At 52.8% G+C, this 20,631-nt stretch overlaps 7 protein-coding genes and 1 non-coding gene across 8 annotated transcripts; 4 read left to right on the forward strand and 4 right to left on the reverse strand.

The window, feature by feature from the left end:
- Window positions 1-1,376: 1,376 nt before the first annotated feature.
- On the forward strand, window positions 1,377-3,120 carry BBK36DRAFT_1127394 (MFS general substrate transporter; the record flags this gene model as incomplete). Its single annotated transcript, XM_024891495.1, has 5 exons — window positions 1,377-1,624; window positions 1,708-2,091; window positions 2,160-2,780; window positions 2,862-2,911; window positions 2,978-3,120. 5 exons carry the CDS (start codon window positions 1,377-1,379, stop codon window positions 3,118-3,120), a joined length of 1,446 nt encoding a protein of 481 aa, XP_024746460.1.
- Window positions 3,121-3,360: 240 nt separating this feature from the next.
- Window positions 3,361-4,722, reverse strand: BBK36DRAFT_59830 (inorganic pyrophosphatase; the record flags this gene model as incomplete). Its single annotated transcript, XM_024898331.1, has 7 exons — window positions 3,361-3,696; window positions 3,751-3,812; window positions 3,858-3,924; window positions 3,993-4,053; window positions 4,108-4,294; window positions 4,352-4,511; window positions 4,576-4,722. 7 exons carry the CDS (start codon window positions 4,720-4,722, stop codon window positions 3,361-3,363), a joined length of 1,020 nt encoding a protein of 339 aa, XP_024746461.1.
- A 2,916-nt stretch (window positions 4,723-7,638) lies between these two features.
- On the reverse strand, window positions 7,639-9,461 carry BBK36DRAFT_1127281 (general substrate transporter; the record flags this gene model as incomplete). The annotated part of the gene is made up of 3 exons (XM_024891480.1): window positions 7,639-8,854; window positions 8,922-9,095; window positions 9,184-9,461. 3 exons carry the CDS (start codon window positions 9,459-9,461, stop codon window positions 7,639-7,641), a joined length of 1,668 nt encoding a protein of 555 aa, XP_024746462.1.
- A 1,413-nt stretch (window positions 9,462-10,874) lies between these two features.
- BBK36DRAFT_1127118 (PNK3P-domain-containing protein) lies at window positions 10,875-12,434 on the reverse strand (the record flags this gene model as incomplete). Its single annotated transcript, XM_024891464.1, has 3 exons — window positions 10,875-11,185; window positions 11,284-12,279; window positions 12,341-12,434. The coding sequence occupies 3 exons, from the start codon at window positions 12,432-12,434 to the stop codon at window positions 10,875-10,877; spliced, it is 1,401 nt and encodes a 466-aa protein (XP_024746463.1).
- A 420-nt stretch (window positions 12,435-12,854) lies between these two features.
- Window positions 12,855-13,749, forward strand: BBK36DRAFT_1127356 (hypothetical protein; the record flags this gene model as incomplete). Its single annotated transcript, XM_024891491.1, has 2 exons — window positions 12,855-13,297; window positions 13,347-13,749. The coding sequence occupies 2 exons, from the start codon at window positions 12,855-12,857 to the stop codon at window positions 13,747-13,749; spliced, it is 846 nt and encodes a 281-aa protein (XP_024746464.1).
- A 452-nt stretch (window positions 13,750-14,201) lies between these two features.
- On the reverse strand, window positions 14,202-14,761 carry BBK36DRAFT_1144204 (hypothetical protein; the record flags this gene model as incomplete). The annotated part of the gene is made up of 3 exons (XM_024893660.1): window positions 14,202-14,462; window positions 14,520-14,641; window positions 14,695-14,761. 3 exons carry the CDS (start codon window positions 14,759-14,761, stop codon window positions 14,202-14,204), a joined length of 450 nt encoding a protein of 149 aa, XP_024746465.1.
- A 3,553-nt stretch (window positions 14,762-18,314) lies between these two features.
- On the forward strand, window positions 18,315-19,184 carry BBK36DRAFT_1102638 (hypothetical protein; the record flags this gene model as incomplete). The annotated part of the gene is made up of 1 exon (XM_024889169.1): window positions 18,315-19,184. A coding segment is annotated over one exon (870 nt), but the record flags the coding sequence as incomplete, so codon positions are not given.
- Window positions 19,185-20,226: 1,042 nt separating this feature from the next.
- Window positions 20,227-20,306, forward strand: BBK36DRAFT_t169. The gene has a single exon. It is a non-coding gene; the product is annotated as a tRNA-Arg (tRNA).
- Window positions 20,307-20,631: the final 325 nt, after the last annotated feature.

The following is a 20,631-nucleotide window of genomic DNA, read 5'->3' on the forward strand; positions in this document are numbered from 1 at the left end:
GTGTGAAGCGACCTTACGCAGGTGGCTGCCACCCATCTGCCCGTAGTCTGATGCTACTCCCAGTGAGATGCAAAGATAGAAGGTTACATTGTGCCTGCAGTCGTGAATGTGCTGTCTGTATTAGGCCTATGTCGTGACAAGCATTGTGCCTTGTAGAGACAGGAGCATGCCTTGATGCTCACATTGCTACCACTTCCATGATATGTGTACAATATTGCCGAACAGGTAATATTGCAGCAGTTCAGCCAGATGCCATCATAGGGAAATGGTACGGGTGTGCTTCTCACAAGACATTCGAGGAATCATCTGCCGTGAATATCCCACGCATACCAAAGGACCCAACCCGCCGAAAGCCTCGCCCTTCTATGGATAGCTTCAGCTCGGCATCCTTCAGCTCACTTACACGAACGGCAATCACGAATTCATCTCCAAAACTCGGCACGGACATTATTCTGATCGCGTCCAGTATCCGCCGTGTTTCTTCAGGTTATGCGCCACAGACCCATAGCCAACAACTTGAAGATGAAGTTAACTTCTTACATGTTCTCTCCCTTCCTTCGATTCCTTCCGTGGCGTTGAACTTGGAGCGGGCTTCTTGCGGGCATTGTTACTTTGTTCGGGCATTCCAACCCTGGTTCGAAGTAAACGGACTGCTTCTTATCGAAGAAAGGCCCCGACAGAAGGACTTCACGTGGAAAACGCCCGATTGAAAAGTCATATCCAGCAGCCATCATGAACAGAAAAGCAATAATCAGAAATATGTATAGTAATCAAGATCCCATAAACTGGCATGGCGTCAACTGGTTACTGGCGATGTCATTGGAGGAATTGTTGGAATGCCTCGGCAGTTTGTGAGGTGTTGAGTAATCCGGAAATGCCCGCTTTTCTTTCGGACCCGGCCCGTTGGCCGGCGATCTGAGGCGCCTTCCGGATTACCAACCAGAGATTTGCTGGTGTATTCTTGTGTAATTCAATGGAATCCATGTAGGTGTAGTCAGTTGATGGGATGCAAGGGGACAATGGTGGGTGGGTTGGGGGGATATGGCTGCTTTAAAAGAACATGGGCCCCTTTGCCTGGGTGAGTGTCCTAATGCTTGCCCTAGTATTTGGGGTTTTCCAACCTGACCGGTCGAATATCAAGAGCAAGGGCTAATACGAAACATGCAGTGAACAAGAGACCAAGATTGAAAATATACGGGTCTTGGTTTGGACTTATACAATAGCGACATCGAGACACTCGTTAGAGTCGAGAACAAAGGGACATTCCCGTCGACTACTGAGGGCCATCAACATCGACCTGGACTCACTCAATCTCTCGACCTACCCCAACCGCCGTTGAAAGAAGGAGCAGAAAGAGAGGAAGGATCAGACACCGAATGGCATCTCCAGGGGTGATTGACGGCTCGACCGTGTCCGATGGCCAGGACGACAGGACATTGGTGGTCAAGCCGGAGGACCAGTACGGGAACAGCGACAGCAACAGCAACAGCGACGCCGAAAAAGGACAGGTCGTCCAAGATCCAGACCCCCTCGGCTGGGAAAACGACCCTCATAACCCGTACAACTGGCCCGCGTGGAAGAAAGCCCTGACGGTATTCGCTCTGGCCACCATGGGCCTCACGATGTAAGCCCCTGATCCCCATCTCCGCCGGGTATAACACTGTTCATCTCAAAGAGCAGTAGCAATTAACACAAGAAATCACACAGATCAACGGCCACATCCATCTCCAGCTCCTCCGTCAACCTCCTCCAAGAAGAATTCGGCGTCAGTCGCACCGTCGCCCTGCTCCCCCTGACGCTCTACGTAGTCGCCCTCGGCATCGGCCCCGTCCTCGGCGGGCCCCTCTCCGAGACCATCGGCCGGTACCCCGTCATCATGGGCGGCATGACAATTGGCGCGCTCTTCACCGTGGGCGCGGGCCTCGTGCACAACTTTGGGGCGCTGTGCTTCCTGCGCTTCCTCACGGGCTTCTTCTGGGCGCCCGTGCTGGCGAATGCGCCCGGGTCGCTGTCGGAGACGTTTATGCCCAAGTCGAGGGGGCCTGTGAGCGCACTGTTTATTCTCACTCCTTTCCTGGGTCCCGGCTTAGGGTGAGTTTGCCTTTTCATGGCCTCCTCCTCCTCCTCTTGATGTCAAGCTGATCAAGTTCAATGGACAGCCCCGTCATCGGCTCTTTCGTCTCCGTTGAGAAAGGCTGGCGCTGGACCGAATGGACAATGCTCTTCTTCGCCGCCCTCAGCATCGGCCTCGGCTGCACCATCGGCGAGACCTTCCATCCCATCCTCAAGCGCCGCCTGGCCAAGAAGCGCGGCATCGAGCTCCCGCCTCTACCCCCCCTGAGCCAGCGCATCAAGACGTTTGCCGTTGTCGCGGCCATTCGCCCCGTCAAGATGCTCTTCACCGAACCGATCGTCTCCTTCATCTGCCTCTACGTGGCCATTGATTTTGGAACTCTCTTCAGCTTCTTCGGCGGCGTTCCGTATACTTTTGGCACCGTGTACCACTTCACCACGGAGCAGTCCGGCCTGGTCTTCATCTCCATCGTCATCGGCTGCGTCCTCGGCCTCGCCACCATCATGGCCTGCGAAGTCCTGCTCTACCGGAAGCAGATCCCCAACTATCCGCCTCACCGGGTTCCTCCCGAGCACAGGCTGTATCCCGCCATGTTTGGCAGCTTCGGGCTGCCCCTCGGCCTGTTCTGGTTTGCATGGACGGCTCGGCAGGGTGTCTCTTGGGCGATCCCGGCGGCGGCGATTATCCCGTTTGCTTGGGGCAACTTGTGCGTGTTTGTGAGCACGATGCAGTACACTACGGATACGTTTACGGGCAACGTCGTTGCGAGTGCGTCCAGCGCGAATAGTCTGGCAAGATATGGGTTTGCGGGCGTGTTTCCCTTGTTTACGATTCAGAGTGAGTTTGGTGTCGTTTGAACTCGTCCAGCTACGCACATGCAGATTTACTAACAGTCTCCGATAGTGTACACCACGCTGGGCATTCACTGGGCCAGCAGTCTCTTGGGCTTCATTGCTCTAGCTTTGATTCCTATTCCCTGGGTGCTCTTCAAATTTGGGCCGAGAATCAGGGCCAAGAGCAAGTTTGAAACGCACAAGTACGAGTAAATGAACTCGGGAATAGGTGAATGTCTGCTTTGGCCGGGGGTACATACAGAGAGGGCATAACAAGATAGATATACACGATGATGATTTTTTGGAAGTATCACAAATGATTAGAACGTAATAGCGCAAACAATAATAGACAAGCGATTGCTTTGATATGCATGACATATGAAGGCACTTACACATTCCACACTTTCCAAATATATATATACATGACCCCTTTACTCCATCTCAACCAACAACTCAGTCAACATCAATCTCCTGCTCCGGCAGCGGCTCAAAGTTCTCATCCAGATAAAACCACTTGTCATACTTAGCAGGCCTCTCCTTGGGCGTCTTAACGTCCGACTTCTTGGGCAGGTCAAACTTCTTGGTGGCGTCCTTGCTCTTGACGTAGCTCCCTTGCACGTCGGGCTGCGACGTCTGCGCGATGCTGATCTTGCCGGGGTCCTCCTTGCCGCTGACGAGATCCTTCCAGAAGCCGTGGCTCTCGGCGACGATGTTGCGGGCTGTCGCGGAGTCTTGGTATTTGTTGCCGAAGATGGTGTTGAGGCTGCCGCTGCGGAGGACTTTGTAGTACTGCGTTTTGTTGTCAGCTGTGTTTCCTCTTTTGATGGGGTGGTGGAGAGCTACGGTGAACCAGTCGTAAAAGGTCTGCTTGAGGCCGGGGCGGTATGTTTCGAGGTCGTCGATGGCTGACTTGTTAGCATTTGGCTGCTGTTACTGAGATAGTGTCTTACTCTCGAGTTTCTTCGACAGGGGATCGTTGATGTTGATGCCAATGACTTTCCAATCCGTGGTCTCATCCTGTAAAGTCATGTTAGAGGAGGAATCATGATAGAAGTTAATTATTTTGAAAGAGAGCAGATACGAACATCAATCATGGGAATGGCACCCAGAATCTTAATCGTCCTGACCTGGCCAACATAGCCGGGGCTAAATGACCGTCAGCTGGCCAGTTCATTCGTAGTCTAACTCATCAACACCCACTCAATGGCACTGATGTCAACCACATCCATGGGGTCATTGTCGCCAATGTACCCAGTAAAGTTGTGCTTGATGTTGGAGTTCTCCCACGTTTGGGGCAGCGAGCCATAAAGGAAGGGATATGACTTGTGAGGCCAGATGCTGGCCACGTACCGAGGTACGTCGTCCTTGTCGTCGTGAAAGATGGGGTCTGAAGACGTTGATGGCGATCAGCATTTAGGAAAGGTGGGTGCAGCTTGCAACATACTCAAGGGCTTGTCACGCTTGGTCTCAATCTTGGCATCCGTCCATCGAGGAATCTCGACATAGATGTTGACAATGTTGTTCTGCTTCTCGTCGGGGTAGAGCGGAATGTCGTGCCAGAAGGAAATTGGGTCGCCGTCCTGCTCGAGCCAAACGCGCCAGTCCTGCTTGCCATTAGATGCTCGCACTTGATAACTGTTGCCTCATACGTATAGACTTTTCACTCACCACTGTGTTGCGTGCTCCAACTTCTCTTAGAGAGAGAGACTTGATGTCAAAGCCCTTCTTGTCACCCTTGTCTTTTCCCTTTGCAGTCGCCGTGAAGACAGGCGCAATGGCCAGGTTCAGGAGATACAGAAACACGAGCGAACACATAGTGACAGAGGGCATCGTTGATGAACCCAATAGTTGGAGTCACGAGTATTCAAGTCTATTGCTTTATGGGCTACCAGGGTATATATACACACATACCGCAGATCGAGGCGTTGAGTCTGTAGAATAACCCAGCTTAATGACACTGCAACATTTCTCAAAGCAACAAACGCCATATGCTGCCCATTACTACGCAATGCAACCATGTGTGAGCCAATAAGACGACCTCAAGCCCATCAACAAGCTCATCAGGGCGGATCACTGAACCGCTTCGCCTCCCTCCATCCTCGTCCCTTGCAGACAAAGACAACAAACGGAGCCTCATGTACGTTGATACCTAGGATGCCAAGTGCCCGTTCAGCCACTCATGCCTTGCCAAACCCCCACGTGTGCCTGAACATCGCACATGTACAGCATCATGTCCGCAACAGCTGAGAGTGTCCGGTTTCCTGAAATAGACAACGCTCACGCGCGAATCCGAGCTTAATCTTTAAGCATATGAGAGGCAGCTCATTGGACGGCATTCAGCATCTTCGGTGGCCCAAACGGGCAATTTGCCTCTCTGGTTGCAAGGGGGGGGAAGAGCCAAGATGCCAAGGCTTCACGAGGTATTTAACCGCACCTGAGCTTCTCTTCGAGTGACCGAATCGAGAGAGTATTGGAATAAGATGGCTCGTAGGATTATTAGTGTTCGCTCTATATTATCAGCTGCCGAGTTGCTTTCAACAGCCCTTGGCGACTCTGTATCAATCCAGTTGGACAGTTGTGCCTTGGCTTGGTGAACTTGCAGTGTAGCATTGGCGGTGTCACTACAACTCAGTGGCGACAACAGTGAGGTTGGGTACCATATCTCACAGCCTGATGTGAGAATCTACGAAACGTTACCCAAAATAATCACTCAGTTGACTGAATCTACTTGGGATACACGAATCATAGGAAAGCTGGGGCCATATTACATAGCAGTCACTCAAGTTTCCATTTGTGTGTAACGTCCACGACCGCTGATTCCACCGCCAGCCAGATCACCGAAGATTCCTGGAGAGTTTCAAGACAGTTTATCAAGCCATTGGACAGAAAAGCTAAAGCTACTTGACTCAGAAGATTGCAGAAGAGGAATGAAATGCCTGAATACGGCCACCTCCTGTAAGCTTGCGTAGTAACTTTGGCATTGCATCTACATCTTCCACCAGCAACTCAGCCATAATGAAGAGCAGCAATTGGTTAGCCTCCTGTCATTTGGCAGATATGACAGACAGTACATGATCTCTTTGCCGTCATGGAAGGTATCGCAATACAGCACATCCTACCTCTTGATTTCACTCTGCTTGGCCCTGAAAGTGTACCTCAAGGTCTGTCGACACGCCTACTGTCTGTCTCGATATCTGGTATCTACACGCTGCCATGCTGTAAGAACTTCACCCGGCTGCGTTGGCTAGCCTATTCCGCCTAATACCAGTATTAGAGGCAGCATATTCATTATCTCCTCATATACCCATACTTCATCAAAGCGACATCCGAAGGGCACAGAGTGGTACACTATAGACTCGAAGAGTTGGCCCTGCACGCGGGCTTCAGAAACGGCCTTATCACATACCGAACAGCATCACATATAACTCCTGATCACAAAAAAACTCAGAATCATCACGTTCGTACCTAGCCAAGTCAATCAGACAGATTCGACTCCAGATTTACGCTCTTCCCGGCCCCATCTTCTCTACCAAGCCCCATCACTCTCAGCTGAAAAGCTAAACCTGCAGACAAAATCGAACCGTTCTAACTCCGAACAGCGAAAGATCACCATCGGCAACTCCCACGATAATATAACGGAGAAGATGCTCACATTTCCGATTCCTCCAGCCCCTCTCTCCATACTCTGTCTCCTCTTCCCCCAACCTTGATCTATCCCCATACAAGCTATACCGTTTGCGCCCTCTACAAGGCAGCGATACAGGTATTGGAGTAACCAGCCGCAAACGCCCGCTTCCAAAGCCCCTCGTGCAGATCCAGACGCTTTCACAGTCGACTTTTCCGAACAAACTGTCTGTTCGAAGGATGCCTTCCCCGTATTATAGCATGCCAAGCGTGGGGAAGCAAAGGAGGGGAAAGTGGAGGGCGAAGGCGTTTGAAGAAAGGCACATGAACACTGCATTTTACGCGGAGAATGGATTTAGAAGGCGGGTAGAAAGCAGTACCTGAAGCTGAACCTATCTCGAGGGCGCCTTTGTACGATATACTTCAATCTCGCAGTGGAAAAAAAAGTTGGCAGATATAGCCAGAACTACAGATCTCTGACTGAGTGAGACGAATGATATGCCATGACTCTGGCCCAACGACCGCACCACCAGGCTTCAATCTTCAGACAGCATGATCTATGCATAACCGCCTTGTTCTTCCAAATATCTTCCGACAAACGTCGAAAACGACCCATCCTGGTTACCAAAATAGCCTCTATCTTGCCGTCTGAACCACCCACTCAACCATAGAAACTCCCCCGCAGAGTACGAAGATCTTGACAGACTCAATTCAGCTCTTTAGCTCATCGGCCAACTTCCGTAGCTCTACCCCAATGCCTCAATACAGTAAGTCCCACCGAAATGCCGATACGGAGTAAAAGAAAAAGTGGCTTGTATAGGGCCCTAACGGCGCGGCGGTTTCGTCTCTGGAGACGGCACTGAAGACAGAATGACCAGGGTTGAGTAGGGCAAAGGAGATGGTCGGATATGTTACATAATGACTAGTCACCGTCTTATTGGGATCAGAATACGTGTAATGGGGCGTTGAGTCGATGCAAGGTACCTGTGATCACAGAATGGTAGAGAGTTCAAGACTTAAAATCTTCATTGTAGCGTCATAATTCATAAGTGAGATAACCGAGCTGCTCCCAAACCGGAGACTGGCGGAATCTTGCGTCAGGCCTCATCACGCCTTCTCCTCAATCTGCTGAACATGCCCATACTCCTCCTCGGCAGCCCTCTGCTTCTCATCAACAGCCATGTCCTTCTCCTCGGCATGCTTGTTGCCGTGCAGACCAATCTTGTACCACGGGAGATCAAACAGCCGGTCCATGCTCTCCAGGGATCGACCGCCGGTTTCAGGCACAAAAAACCACACCCAGAAGCCACCCAGAACGGTGACCGCAGCAAAGCACCAGAAAGTTCCCTTGGGTGAGATTCCGCCTTGAGCGACGTCGAGGAGCATGACGGGCACGGCACGTGAGTTGCCGTACTGGTTGGCAAAGTGAAGCGTCATGGCCCACGACGTGGCCAACGCACGAACACGTAGAGGGTACAACTCGGCAGTGAGCAGATATTGCATGGAATTCCAGCCGAGAGCCCAGCCGCAGCCAGAGATGTAAATCATGGCAACAGCACCTCGACTGGCGCCCTTCAGGGACTCGGGCAGAACATAATCATCATCCACGCCAAGTCGAGGCACAGCAGTGAGGAAGCCAGCAACGTAAATCATGGAAATGGCCTGTAGCGTAATGCCAGACAGGAGGGCGCGCTTGCGGCCAATGACATCGACGAGAAACAGGGCGCAGATCATGGCCGCCACAAACTTGACAATGCCGAAGACGGCGGTGACAAGCAGTGACTCGTTTGTCCCAGTGATGCCCATGATTCGGAAGAGATCGGGCGCATACAGGGTGATGGATCCCGCACCAGACCACTGAGAGAGCAGCTGCACCATGGACGATAGATAGACACGGTACAGGTTGCTCTTGTCGAGGAGGAGCTCCTTGACCTTGCCGAGCCAGCCAACACCTCGACTGGCTTCCAGCTCATGATCAAGGCCAGCCTGGATCATGCCAATTTCGCGGAGAATGTACTCGCTGTCAGGAGATTGATGGCGCAGTCGTGCCATGTTGTGAACCGCCTGATCGGTTTTGCCCTGCTTGACGAGGAAGCGTGGCGATTCGCACTGGAAGAAGGACAAGATGAAGATGATGCCGCTCATCATGATATGCAGACTCGTGGGGATGAGCCACTGGTCCGGGCTGTCATCGCTAAAGTGAAGCTGGCATCCATAGTTGGCGAAATAAGCCAGTAGAATGCCGAGATAAACAGCACCGGTGAAGAAGCAGGTGCAGAGACCACGAATTGATGCGGGCGCGATTTCAGCGACATAGATGGGACTGTAACGGCGCAGTTTGTTAGTATAAAGCACCATGAAGCTGAAGATAATGATGCGCTCATACTGACCCCACAACAGGCGTCTGTCCGACACCAAGGCCGGCGATGAACCTGCCAGCATAGATGGCTCCCAAGTTACCGCGGGCGCCTCCAATCATGAAGATCATGATGCCGACAGCCCAGGTCACACAGAGGACTCGCGTAGCGTTGAGGCGGCCAATGCGGTCGCATATCAGAAAGGCACTATAGCAAAAGAAGATGGTCATTCAGCAACCGATCGTCGCAGTGGTTGTGGAGAAGTTGAGGTTACAGGGAAGAGGCGGTGACTTACATCAAAGCACCGGCGACAGAGCCGATCTGGACCATGGCAGAGACATTGGCCTTGATGTTGGCCTGGTCCACCTCGTCGTACGAAGCATAATGGATGGATTCCTTGAAGTTGTCCGAGTTGAAAGCGCCAGAGATCAAGCCTTCGTCGATACCCCGCGCAGCCCCCAGCAGGCCAAAGGAGAAGACGGCGAACCAGAGGCGCCAGTTCAGCGCTCCCTCAGGCTCGCCCAAGTCTTTCAACTTGAAGATGTTGACCGGTTTCTTTGCCCCGACACCCATTGTGGCAGCCTTTGACGTGCCTGGGTAACCAGCAGTGTTGCAAGGCCAATGGGAGGAAAAGGCTGATGGCTGCAAGGGCTGAGAGACAAGGTTTGGGCCGTGCACCGGATGATGGCGAGTCGAGTGCTGGTCTATCGGTCATGGACAACGCAGAGGTCTCACCTTGGGGAGATGCCACGCTTTATACTCGTACGCATTCGCCAGCGTCCACACTCTCCTCTTCTTCTCGTGATCAACAGACCCCGTTCTCGTCTCCAGATGCGCTGGAAGTGCCCACATCTGCGCAACGTCGGGTTGCCCCGGATGGACGTGTCGCCGTACAGCACAACATCCTGCCCCATCTCGACACCACTCTGGCATCTGCAACCGGATAACACCCAAGTCGTGGCCAGGCGCTGACCGATGCCATGGACATCTCCGACGACTACCGGATCAGGCAAGACTTGCCGTACCCCGCATGTTGCCCTCTGATGATGTTTGAATCTGCCATGACTAGCTGTAGGATACTGGTGCTCCGCAACATCTCCACGAATCTGTTGGTCGTGACAAATGAAGGCATCGGACGTGGCGCCCCATACGAGACCTTGCCGTCGGAATGTCGTAGATCGGCTCTGGCTAGTCACCACCATGCCGGCCCGCCAAGAAGTCTAATGTCTAGTCAATCTGGGGTCTGGTGAGGGGAAGCCAGACCGACGCCGGGGTTGGAGACTGCGGGGGGTCGGACAACCTCCGTCATGAATTCGGTGAAAACCAGGCAGCGGGCTCTCAAATTCTCAGCTTCATCTCCGTCCCGTGTTTTCTTCTAGCTGAGGACTAGATAGCCAGGCTGGGAAAGAATTGCAAGCTTCATCCATGCCTGAGGTCAAGGGTATCAGCCGGCAAGTTCAACGTTCAGGATCTTCGGTCACGTTCAGTAAACGGATCGCCTTCCCAGGTAACACGGCAGCCGGCAACCGTCGAAAATACAACGCATTCGGCATCACTTCGATCCGGCCGGGTAGAGTACAGGTTGATCTTGCTCTATCGAATGAGACCGCTACATGTAGGTAAAGCTTCGAGAAAAGGGCCACTGGTAGCTGCGTCGTGATGGCAATTTCGACTTCAATCCCTCGCTCGTCAGATGGTCGCTCCAAGAGTTCCATAAAATAAGAGTGCCACATCCGCCGTGCTTCGAACCCAAAATCCTTCGCCCTGGCCTGGTCGAGGCATGACGACTTGGTACGAGAGGGTGATGCTTTCAAAGACAGGTGATTGGCTTGCTGTTCCCTAATATGCGAGTCATTGGCGTTCGGGATCAATGATCCCTGGCCAGACTCGTGGATGGTAAGCAAAGCCAGCATGGTTCGTCCGACCAAACACCGATTGGCTCGCAAGTGCGTGAAGCGATTATCTCGTGTGGTCCTCAGCGACTTATCAGATCCAGTACCGGCCCCAAAGAGCGTATTCTTCCTTTGTGCCTCGGAATTGGAACTTGACCTCCGTCACGTCCTGGAAGCCCTCTTTCTCTTTTGGCTCTTTGAACCTCGATGCAAAGCCGGTAAAGGCCAGCTTAGGTAGACTCTCCCTGGACTCGGGATTGAGTGCAGCGTTGTGCGCCCGAACGGCATCGTTGTGCTCACATACCATGACCGGCGTTGAGAACCAAACACATCGTATTGGAACGCTCGCTTTTTTCGCAACCTCAACCCACAAGGCCCGCGTCTCGGGATCCGGATTGGTGTTGTCTATGCTTGCATGTTAGCGTCTATCAGCTTCATCCGGAGCTCGTACAGCAAGGATCAAGCATGAAATGGCCAGTAGCGGAAAGCGAAACAGCACGTACCAATAGCTACAGACTTGCCAGCTTTCAGCAGGTCTTTGGCAGCTTGAATGCACTTGTCGCGAGTTTTGAGCGTGTCTTGATTCACCCGTTCATATCCGAGGGGCTTAAGGACTTTAAAGTAGAACGTGCTCTTCCCAGCGCCAGGAGGACCGCAGAACAAGACGACATCCTGGTCGTTTTTCTTCACAAAGAGGTCCTCGGCAGTACCAAGCGCCGCTTCGTCTTCAGGAAATGCAAAGTTTACCAGGTCAAACTCGCGAATGAAGTCCCTAGGCTCCTCTCCCAGGAAGAATTCTTCGGGCGTTTTGTAGTCGATGCCTACATTATGAGCAAAATTCCTGTCGGAGCAGCTAAAGTCCTTTGGTACGGCTGCTGCTGCTGCACCGCTGTCTCCTTTCCCAAGCAACGCGACCCGGCCGCCCGCGTCGCCAACAAAGAAGCTCCCTTTAAGGTCGACCTCTTCCTCGGGGATTTCGAGATCCTCGCAAAGCTCCTTCCACATGCCTGTCCTTGGCTTCCGGTAGATGTCCTTTTCTGTGGCCGCATAGACGGCTATCGGAAGATCGAGAGCTGTGAGTACAGCATTACATTTCTGTTTGAAGTCTGCGACGCGCTTTTGAACGGCAGCCTTTGGGCCCTTGTACTTTGCATCGAAATGAAGCTTCAATCCGGCCTGGTTGGAGAGGATCGCGACATGGTAGCCTTCCTTCTCGTAGAGCTCTCGTAGCCGACCGGGCACTTTGCTGTCCCACCATTTCCAGTCTGCTCCGCTGGAGGCGTGCTTCTTTCCCGACGATGTAGTGATTAGAGTCGAGTCAAGGTCGAATGCGGCTATCTTCCGTCGCTTTTGGCGAGACGTCACGTCGTCATTCTCGGGCTGGTATCTGCCGACCAAGAGGGTTGCCGGAACGTCATCGGTAGGGCCTCGTTCTGACCACACGGTTCGGTCTTTGGGTTTCTGGGAGGCGGGCGTGAAGAAGCTTGCAACAGCCGACTCTAGGAGAGATCAGTCAATCATGGGCATCCAAGCATACAGGATAGCACAGGTCGTATGTACTTGTAGTTGTGCTCTTGACGGCCTTTTTGAGGGGAGGAGGGGAAATCGGAGCACCGGCGTCTTTGCGCTTCCTTGGGGGGCTTTTGGTAGCCATTGTTCGACTGCCAAACACACAAGAGACGCCGATGTATGGTATTGTATGCCGAATCAGAGGAAGTGTGCGCAATGAAAGCATTTGCATTTGCCTCCAGAGGCTGGAAATTGATAGCTGAGCGAAGACGGAAGAACGAAGCCTGGAGGCCGAGACGCGCACACAAATGCGACAGCAGCGCGTGATCACGTGCACCTGGACAGCAGCACTCTAAGCTCAAGGTACGGTACCCTAAGCTTCCCTCACCAGGTTGTCCGCATCCTTCAGAGCAGCAACATCAACTTCTCGAAACAACGTCCGGCTCACCACAAATAACGCCATTAGGCCTCCATTGAACACTCCAGCCTCGGCTGATTGCAGGACTGCAAACGATACAGACCCAGCTCGCGCATAAGTCCTTGGCTGGCGCAGTCTCCCCTCACCATGTACGAGCTGTTCCTCACGGCGCTCGTCGAAGACAGCGATATCAACACAGCCCTCGCCGTTCTCAGCGGCTTCTGCTCAATGCAGCCATGGGAGTCCACCAGCCGAGTTCTCTACTTCCAGGGCCCTTCTCGGCCATCAGGAATAACGAACCAGCGCTCCCTTGAGAAGCCCATCCGCAAGGACGTCGCCCAGCTCTGGAAGGAGCTGCATCAAAACCTCTCTCGTCAATCTTTTGTTCTCCAGGCGCGCTATGAAATCCTCAAAGACCGGGATTTAGGCCCTTCCGCCGAGCCAGTGGATCTAGACACTGTTCCAGGCATTCTGAGATGGACAGATTTTCCAGATCCTCCTCGCAATCAGCCGCTCCTCGCTCAGCGAAAGAAGGTCGAACTCTGGGATCAAAGGAAGCTGCTTTCCGTGCTGCAAGAGAACAATCACCAGTCAGCCTCACGCCTCCCTCGTGTGATTCGCAATGCTAACAAGGCGCAGGCTCAAGACAGAGACGGTAGAAGAAACGTACCGCTTCTTTCGCGATGACGTGGAGTTTTGTCTCACCAGACACTACTTTGTCGGACCGCTTGAGAATTATGTCCCTCTGTCATCCAAGCCGGCAGCTCCCACAGCGCCAATGCCTACACTGCCGGCCTGGGACTCTCTCACCCGTGTAGATGCGCAAAATCGCTGGATTCTCCAGGTCAAGGCACATGTTGTCCAAGACAACAAGCCAGATGAGATCAAGAAGGCACAAGACCAGCTATTGAAGTTTCGCGCGGATCTCGAGGGCGTCTTCGATTTCAAAGTCTTCGACCGCAGGGTGCACGACACTCGAGTGGCTATGCAGCCGCAAGGAGTTCAGGCTCTCCCGCAGAAAGTGCTTCTTGGGAAGTCATGATCATCGCAAGTATCATGTCGCGAGTCCAACATGACTTGATTGCCGACGTCTTGATCGGCGGACACATTTGACTTCGTCTGCCTTTCGTTCCGACAGCGGTTCCATGACAGCTAGCACAGCTTTTTCAACACACCGTCCGCGTCTGTCACCATGGATATCAACTAGCCACGCCAATGCCGACAATTTCTTCTTACCAAAGGCCTCACACTTGCTCCCTGAAATTCGCCAAACTCGATCAGCAGCCCGGACCAGCTACGAATACTTATGCTCATTTGCATCTCGGCAGAATCACAACGGCAGTAGGATGAAAGGATGAATTTAGAAAAATGGGTATCTTCAACGGACAGACACCACTAATGCCCGTGTATTGCAAGTAAGGCTAGATTACAAGAACCACCACTTCAACCTCCAACCCGCGTCTCCTTCTCCCCCTCCAATGCCTGGCTCTTCCCTTAGTGCTGGACGAGGCCAAGGACCTGAGACAGGTTCTTGATGCCGAGAGCGACCTCGAGGGAGACAATCTGGCCGTTGGTGGCAGCCTTGAGGTAGGAGTCGACAGCGCCCAGGTCGACGCCCTGAGCAACCATGGCGAGAGCCTCACCAACGGTCTGGACAACGTTGTCGACGTTGGCGGTGGCAACGACCTTGCCCTCAACACCCTGGGCAAGGCTGACAAGCTTGGCAGCCAGGGTGACGGGGAGGACAGCCTCGATCTAGAAGCATACATGTAAGCATCGCTGTACCGGGAAGAGGGATGGATCATGGCTTACCTTGGCGACAATGGGGCCAAGGAGGCCAGTCAGCTGGGTCTCGAGGGCGACAACGTCGACAACAACACCCTGGGTGATGCCTCCGAGAAGGCCACCAACCTCACTGACGAGAGTGCGGCGAGCTGTCGAAGAGTCAGTATTTGAGGCCATTGATGGGGATGGACGGATCACGAACCGAGAGGGGCAGCGAGGCCAGTGCCGACAAGGGCGGCGACAACAACGGTGGCGAGAGAGAAACGCATTTTGGCGGTGGTTGGAAGTTGGTTTTTAAAAGTACTAAAAGAGTGACTGTGCGAGTTGCTGTGCAAAAGAGTGACTGAAGGCGAAGTGCTTGCTGATGATGAGAAGAAGAGAGGAAGTTGTGGGAGAACTGGTCGTCCTTATATCCTCCGAGCTCTCGTCCCCGTCTTGCTACCCATCATGTATCCACATCATCTCGTTGGCTGATCGGCAGTCATGTCGTTGCAGTTGGACATACAGGATGTGGGCAATATCCGGCGTCAATTGAGATGCTCCTTGGCCAGCTCGCTTAGCACCAGACGAGCATCGCGATGCAGACTCCTATTACTGGGTGCCTGCCAGCAAGCATCACGATACGGCAGCCAACACATGGCGGCACTCACGATACAGCACCCATGGTTTGGTCTCACAACGGTGCCGATCTGTTCAGGCACATGAGTCGCTCATTGGCGCAGCGGGAGGCGATGACATAGGAGACGACGGAGAAAGGGGGATAGAATGAAGATCGCAAGTTCTCTTCCAGGTTTGGGTGTGGGGAGCTGGTAAAGGAGCTGCTCTGGTTAATTTCCCGATCTTTGTTATACCCGGGTTGTCCGGGGGGTTGAAGAACACGGTGCAACGGTACGCGAAATAGGGACCGTTGAAGATTTCGAGGTACAATATGTGAAATGCGATAACTCCGTCAGAATGTGAAGCTGAAAGGCTATAGACACAGACAGAACAACAACCCTCATACAGAATACTCTGTATGAGGGCTTGGTCAACTGTGAAACGGTGAAGCTGTGATGGAGCCATCACAGGATACCCCAGAGTCCGGACCGGGATTCATCTGCCCCCGCGATCGGCACATTCATAGTGTCTGCACTAATGAAGAATGAAACCGGCAGTTTGACGTCTGTTCTGGAAAAAGGTGTAACGGACTGGGTTGATGAGCAAATGGCAGGGCCTATTTTCAGCTTGTCTCCCTGTCTACGGAGTAAGCTCTCCACCAGTTACCATTTCGAGTCATGTGTTGTTGACCCAAGTCGATGGATATCCAACGTTGAACATGGGAGCGAACACTGCCAAACAACCTCGGAAGGATGTTTATTCTTTGCATCATCAGGCATTATACCAAAGACATAAACAAACAGCTTCTTCCTGCAACTTGGTCGTTTTCAAGAGTGAGATCTCGGTGCCCTTGTTAGTGAGAGGAAACCCATGAGAAAACCTGCACAAGCGTCTGTGAACCCCCGCCGATCGACACGAGTGCATGAAGCCAGACAGATCCCAATATCCAAAAGCGGCTTGCTGAAGAAAAAGTGCTGTCAACGACGTCAGAGGGAGCCAAAACAAAGGGGGCTGACACTTTTTTCCCGGATGAATAACCGGTTCCTGAATATCTCGTTATGTTGATCTAATCTGAGGCCTTTGGTGTATGGGGCAATTTGACGATGCATTGCGATCTACAACAGAGGGTAACCCTCACTTCGTCTAAGGTGGTTGCCTCCCCCCATGAAGCAGCAACAAGGTGAATGACCTCGTCAACGGCCTACAGCAACGGGGCGCTTGAAGCTCGCTACCCGGTGATGCCGAAAGTGCTTCTCCTATCGGGGTTTTGTATTCGATGCGATGCCCGTGGACCAACGGCTTCGTGTCATGGGGCCAGAAACGGCCTGCACAAAGCCATGCGCACCAAGCGTGAAGAAGTAATACCGCTTTCACGGAAAAGAATCCGGCATCGTGACTTGAGCTATTCAGTCGGGCGTCAAGAGAGTGAAACAAGAGATATCATCATGTATCTCGCATGTGAGATCTGAGTTGAATAGAGTGCAGGAATCAGCCGATCTGATAAGAACGTGCTTACATGTAAGCAAAGTGTAAACTCTAGATATCTAGGTTATCTGATTGATCACTTTTCACATTGAGTCTACATGATGGAGACACGTGTCTTCGGGTATGTCGAGATGACATGCTCAGCCATCTTGCATATCCTTCCGCAGTGAAACAACTTCGTGTCTACCCTATCATGAATATTGATGCCTATCAAGATCCGCGTCGGGTGGCGCCGAAAAGAGGCTTGCTTCAACGTACAAAGCCAAGAAATGCCACGGCCGATCTACAAACTTACAATACTTTCCGTCTATGCTTAAGCATGGCATCAAGGACATGCCAAGTTGTAGTACTAGTATTGCTTAGGTGCCGGCAGTTTGGTGATTCCAACTGCCTACTTGGTCAAGGTTTGCAAGGGTGGAAGAGTTGGATGACTTTGACGTGTCAGTTTGAACACGATGATTGGTATTTTTGCCAGGACATATCCCGGGGAGTCGGACCAGGAGATTGAGAAGCATGGAAGCATGGGAATATAAGCCATGGCTGATATTTTCCAGGTTAAGCCCGGGGATGCCCTAATCAAGCCTCCATCGCATCCTCGTGGCTTACCAGGCCTCCAAAAGGGCGGGTCCTGCGGCTGTGTTTGTGATATCGGCTTTTGTCAAGGTTCCGCGTGGGAAGTCCTTATGAACGCGCCAGAAACATGACCAGGCTCACGGGATATTGAAGCTATCCGCATCCGACTACACACACACACAATATCCCTACTCATGGAGTCGTTATTCGGCCGGGACTTTGATTCCCCTGAAGACGCCCGGGCCGCCATCGATGCCGTGGCGCAGCAGCTCGGCTACAGCTTCACCAAGCACCGGTCCAGGCCAAACAGCGTCGAATTCCGCTGCAGCAAGGGGCGAAGCTTCAAGTCGCAGCAGAACCCGGATCTTCCTGAGAGCCGCCGCCGGCAGACAAGCTCCCAGATGACGGGCTGTCCGTACAAGCTCGTCGTCAGTCGGCATCATGCTCTCGCCCGCTGGGTTATTCGACGGACCCGGAACGACGACTCTAATGAGCACAACCATCCGGGTTTTCCCTCAGCAGCGCATTGTCGGTATCGGAATATGGTTATTGAAAAGAGGAAAGAGAGTATTATCGCTCTGCATAATGCTGGGGTCAAGCCCATGCAGATTCTCAAGCAATTGGAGCTCGAAGCTGGGGCGAATGTTGAAGGCCTCACCCGCTATGACGTCTACAACGCCATACGAAAGTATCGTCAACAGCAGGTATGAGACGTTGAGTATGTCAAAGCTCATACGAGCCTGTCATGGCCGGATGATCCAACCAATCTGTCTCTTCCAGACCGACACCAAGCTGCTGCAGACGGGGAGAAGCGCGTACGACCCTTGTCACGCCATCACTCCGCCGCGTGAAGCCCAGGCTGTCCTATGCACGGAAAATTGCACGAAAATCCGGCATATAGTGAACGGGCTATTGTATGATTCACGAACCAGTTTGCCGAGAAACAGAATGAAGAAGCATTCCAAGGGTGATACAATCCATTGACGAGTTTGGAGTCTAAAGATCTGTTGGAGATACACCACACCGCTCAACGTTAGCTCCAGGTCAATAACAGGCAGCAGCACCGAGATCGAGGTGCACAATGTATTCTTCATGCCTTGTTCATCATCCATGATCTTCATGAAAACGACAACTTTCGACACAACCTCGGTCACTTTAACGGCCGTTATGGAAAAGGTCTGCCGGCACTCAGATGTCTATGTTGACGCCTCACCACATGCGTCCAAAGTCGGCTTCAAACGCGCAACGGGGAGACAGCGTCTGCTGGCGGCAACCGAACATGGACGTGTCAGGAAAACACTGGAGTTGCTTACGGCAAGAGAAGCCTTTGTAGATGAAATGACCTTCCCTGGGCCATTGGTCCTCCCCGATGATGACCTCGCCGAGGACCCAGACTGCCCGCCCCAGGACTTGCGAGAATGGAGAGACGCGGAGACGCGGAATCCAGTCACTCCACAGCGAAAGACAGTCTACATCGTTCCAAGTCCATCCATTGCTCCAGAAGTCTCCAAGATGCAGACGTGGTCTGTCCGCAGCACGCAAGCCGCAACATCGAAACACGATATGCAAGCTACCGAGGCCCCCAAAATCACTGACCTAATGGAATACTTGTCCGCCTTCTTCCACGGCATGCCCGTCAAACTCTTCAAACCACCCTTCCAATGGCAGAAATGGAACAAGTACGACGGCGCAATCTCAAAATCCGCCCACACGCAGCGCCGGATCGGACTCAGGACCCCCGGCCGCCGGCTCTTCGGAATCCGGTGCCGTGCATCGCCGGACGGGGTGTCTCCCATGCAGGTCAACCTGGACGACGTCCTAGACGCCTTGGCGGAAAACATCCCGGCAGACGCGCATTCGATCATGATGCTGCTCGACTTGGACATGTACGAAGGAGACGGGGACATCTTCACCGCCGGGAGGGCATACGGGGGGAGCCGCATCGCTGCCGTCTCGCTGTTCCGCGACCAGCCGCTGTGTGCGCCTCCGGACGATAGCCACGCATGGCCGGCATCTCATTGCGCCAAATACGTCGACAGCCTCTGCCTTGAAGCATCTTCCCAGCCTCCAACAAAGAAGAAGATCAAACTGCAGCCCTCTTCCACCCGCCGCACAAGAACCGGATCCAGCGGCCCCCTGGACAAGGCCATCGAGGCAGTACAAACGACAGCAGCCAGAACATCTCCCGGCGGGATACCGCGCCCGGCACGACATGATGCTGCCGCCGGCGCCGGCGCCGCAACAGCTCAATGGCTTGGGAGGACGGCTGTGACCATGGCACACGAGCTGTGTCACTGCCTGGGACTGGCCCACTGCACGTACTTTGCGTGCGCGATGCAGGGGTGCGGCAGTGTCGACGAGGCGCAGCGGCAGCCGCCGTACGTGTGTCCCGTTTGTCTGGAGAAGATTTGCCGGGCGATAGGGGAGGGCGTCGTCGATGGGTGGGAGGGGGATAGGGGGGTGAGGGAGAAGTTTGTGAGGGAGAGGTATGTCAAGTTGAGGGGGGTTTGTGAGAGGTGGGAGGGGACGATGTTTGCTGCGTATAAGGCTTGGCTGGATGCTGTCCTTGAGGGCGAGATTACAGAGCGTGTTGGATTGAGTTCTTGTACTGAAGTGTAGGTACGGGTCAAGGATATCGGTGAGGAGATGGAGGGTTATGGGGGGTAAAGAGGTAGTTTGAGATACTGAGTGAACAATATAGTCAACAACTTGAAGGTGGCTAAGAGCTACTTTGATCTTATATTCGAGACGTGATGGTTGAGACAGCATCATTGCATCGCATACAAGTATCCTTAATTGCTTTCCAGGACAGAGATGCAGAAGATATGCATACCCATCAACACGCCCATCATGAAGCACGTCACGACCATCAAGCACAACGCTCACAAATTACCTGAAGCAGACGTGGGAGACTTCTGCCACCTTGAATCAGACTAATCATCTAAAGCAAACAACACATACACCGAGGGAATGAAGTGAAATCATCCATTCTCAACGAAGAGAGTTGTGAGCACCTTCCGAGAGACTCCATGCAAACCCTCCATGTAGCACTTTACAACACCCTTATGCATAATCAAATGGCCGTGTGGCTCAATGGCAGAGCGTCTGACTACGATTAAGTACATCAGGAGGTTGCAGGTTCGACCCCTGTCTCGGTCAAGCACATTCTTTTTTGTCCATTTCGACAACTTACAACATGAGAGAGGGCTCCATTCGTCTTGTCTCCTCTTTTTTTCTTTGTCTATTTCCCACTTTCTTATCTTCTCTTATTGCTCTTCAAATTGCATTGTAACATTTGCGTCGTGAGATAAGAACACCATCTACTATCTCAACAGCTTCTGTAACCTCGTTCCGCATGGTAGCATCTTTCAGAATCTCCCCCGCCGTAACATCCAACTTCTATCGTGTCTAGTGGGGAGACTGCAGGGAACCAAGAGTCTTGTCAAGGACATTTGTCCGAGCTCTCTTTCTCTTTTCCTTTCTT

This window comes from Trichoderma citrinoviride, assembly GCF_003025115.1.
Source record: "Trichoderma citrinoviride strain TUCIM 6016 unplaced genomic scaffold BBK36scaffold_14, whole genome shotgun sequence".
Taxonomy (NCBI): domain Eukaryota; kingdom Fungi; phylum Ascomycota; class Sordariomycetes; order Hypocreales; family Hypocreaceae; genus Trichoderma; species Trichoderma citrinoviride.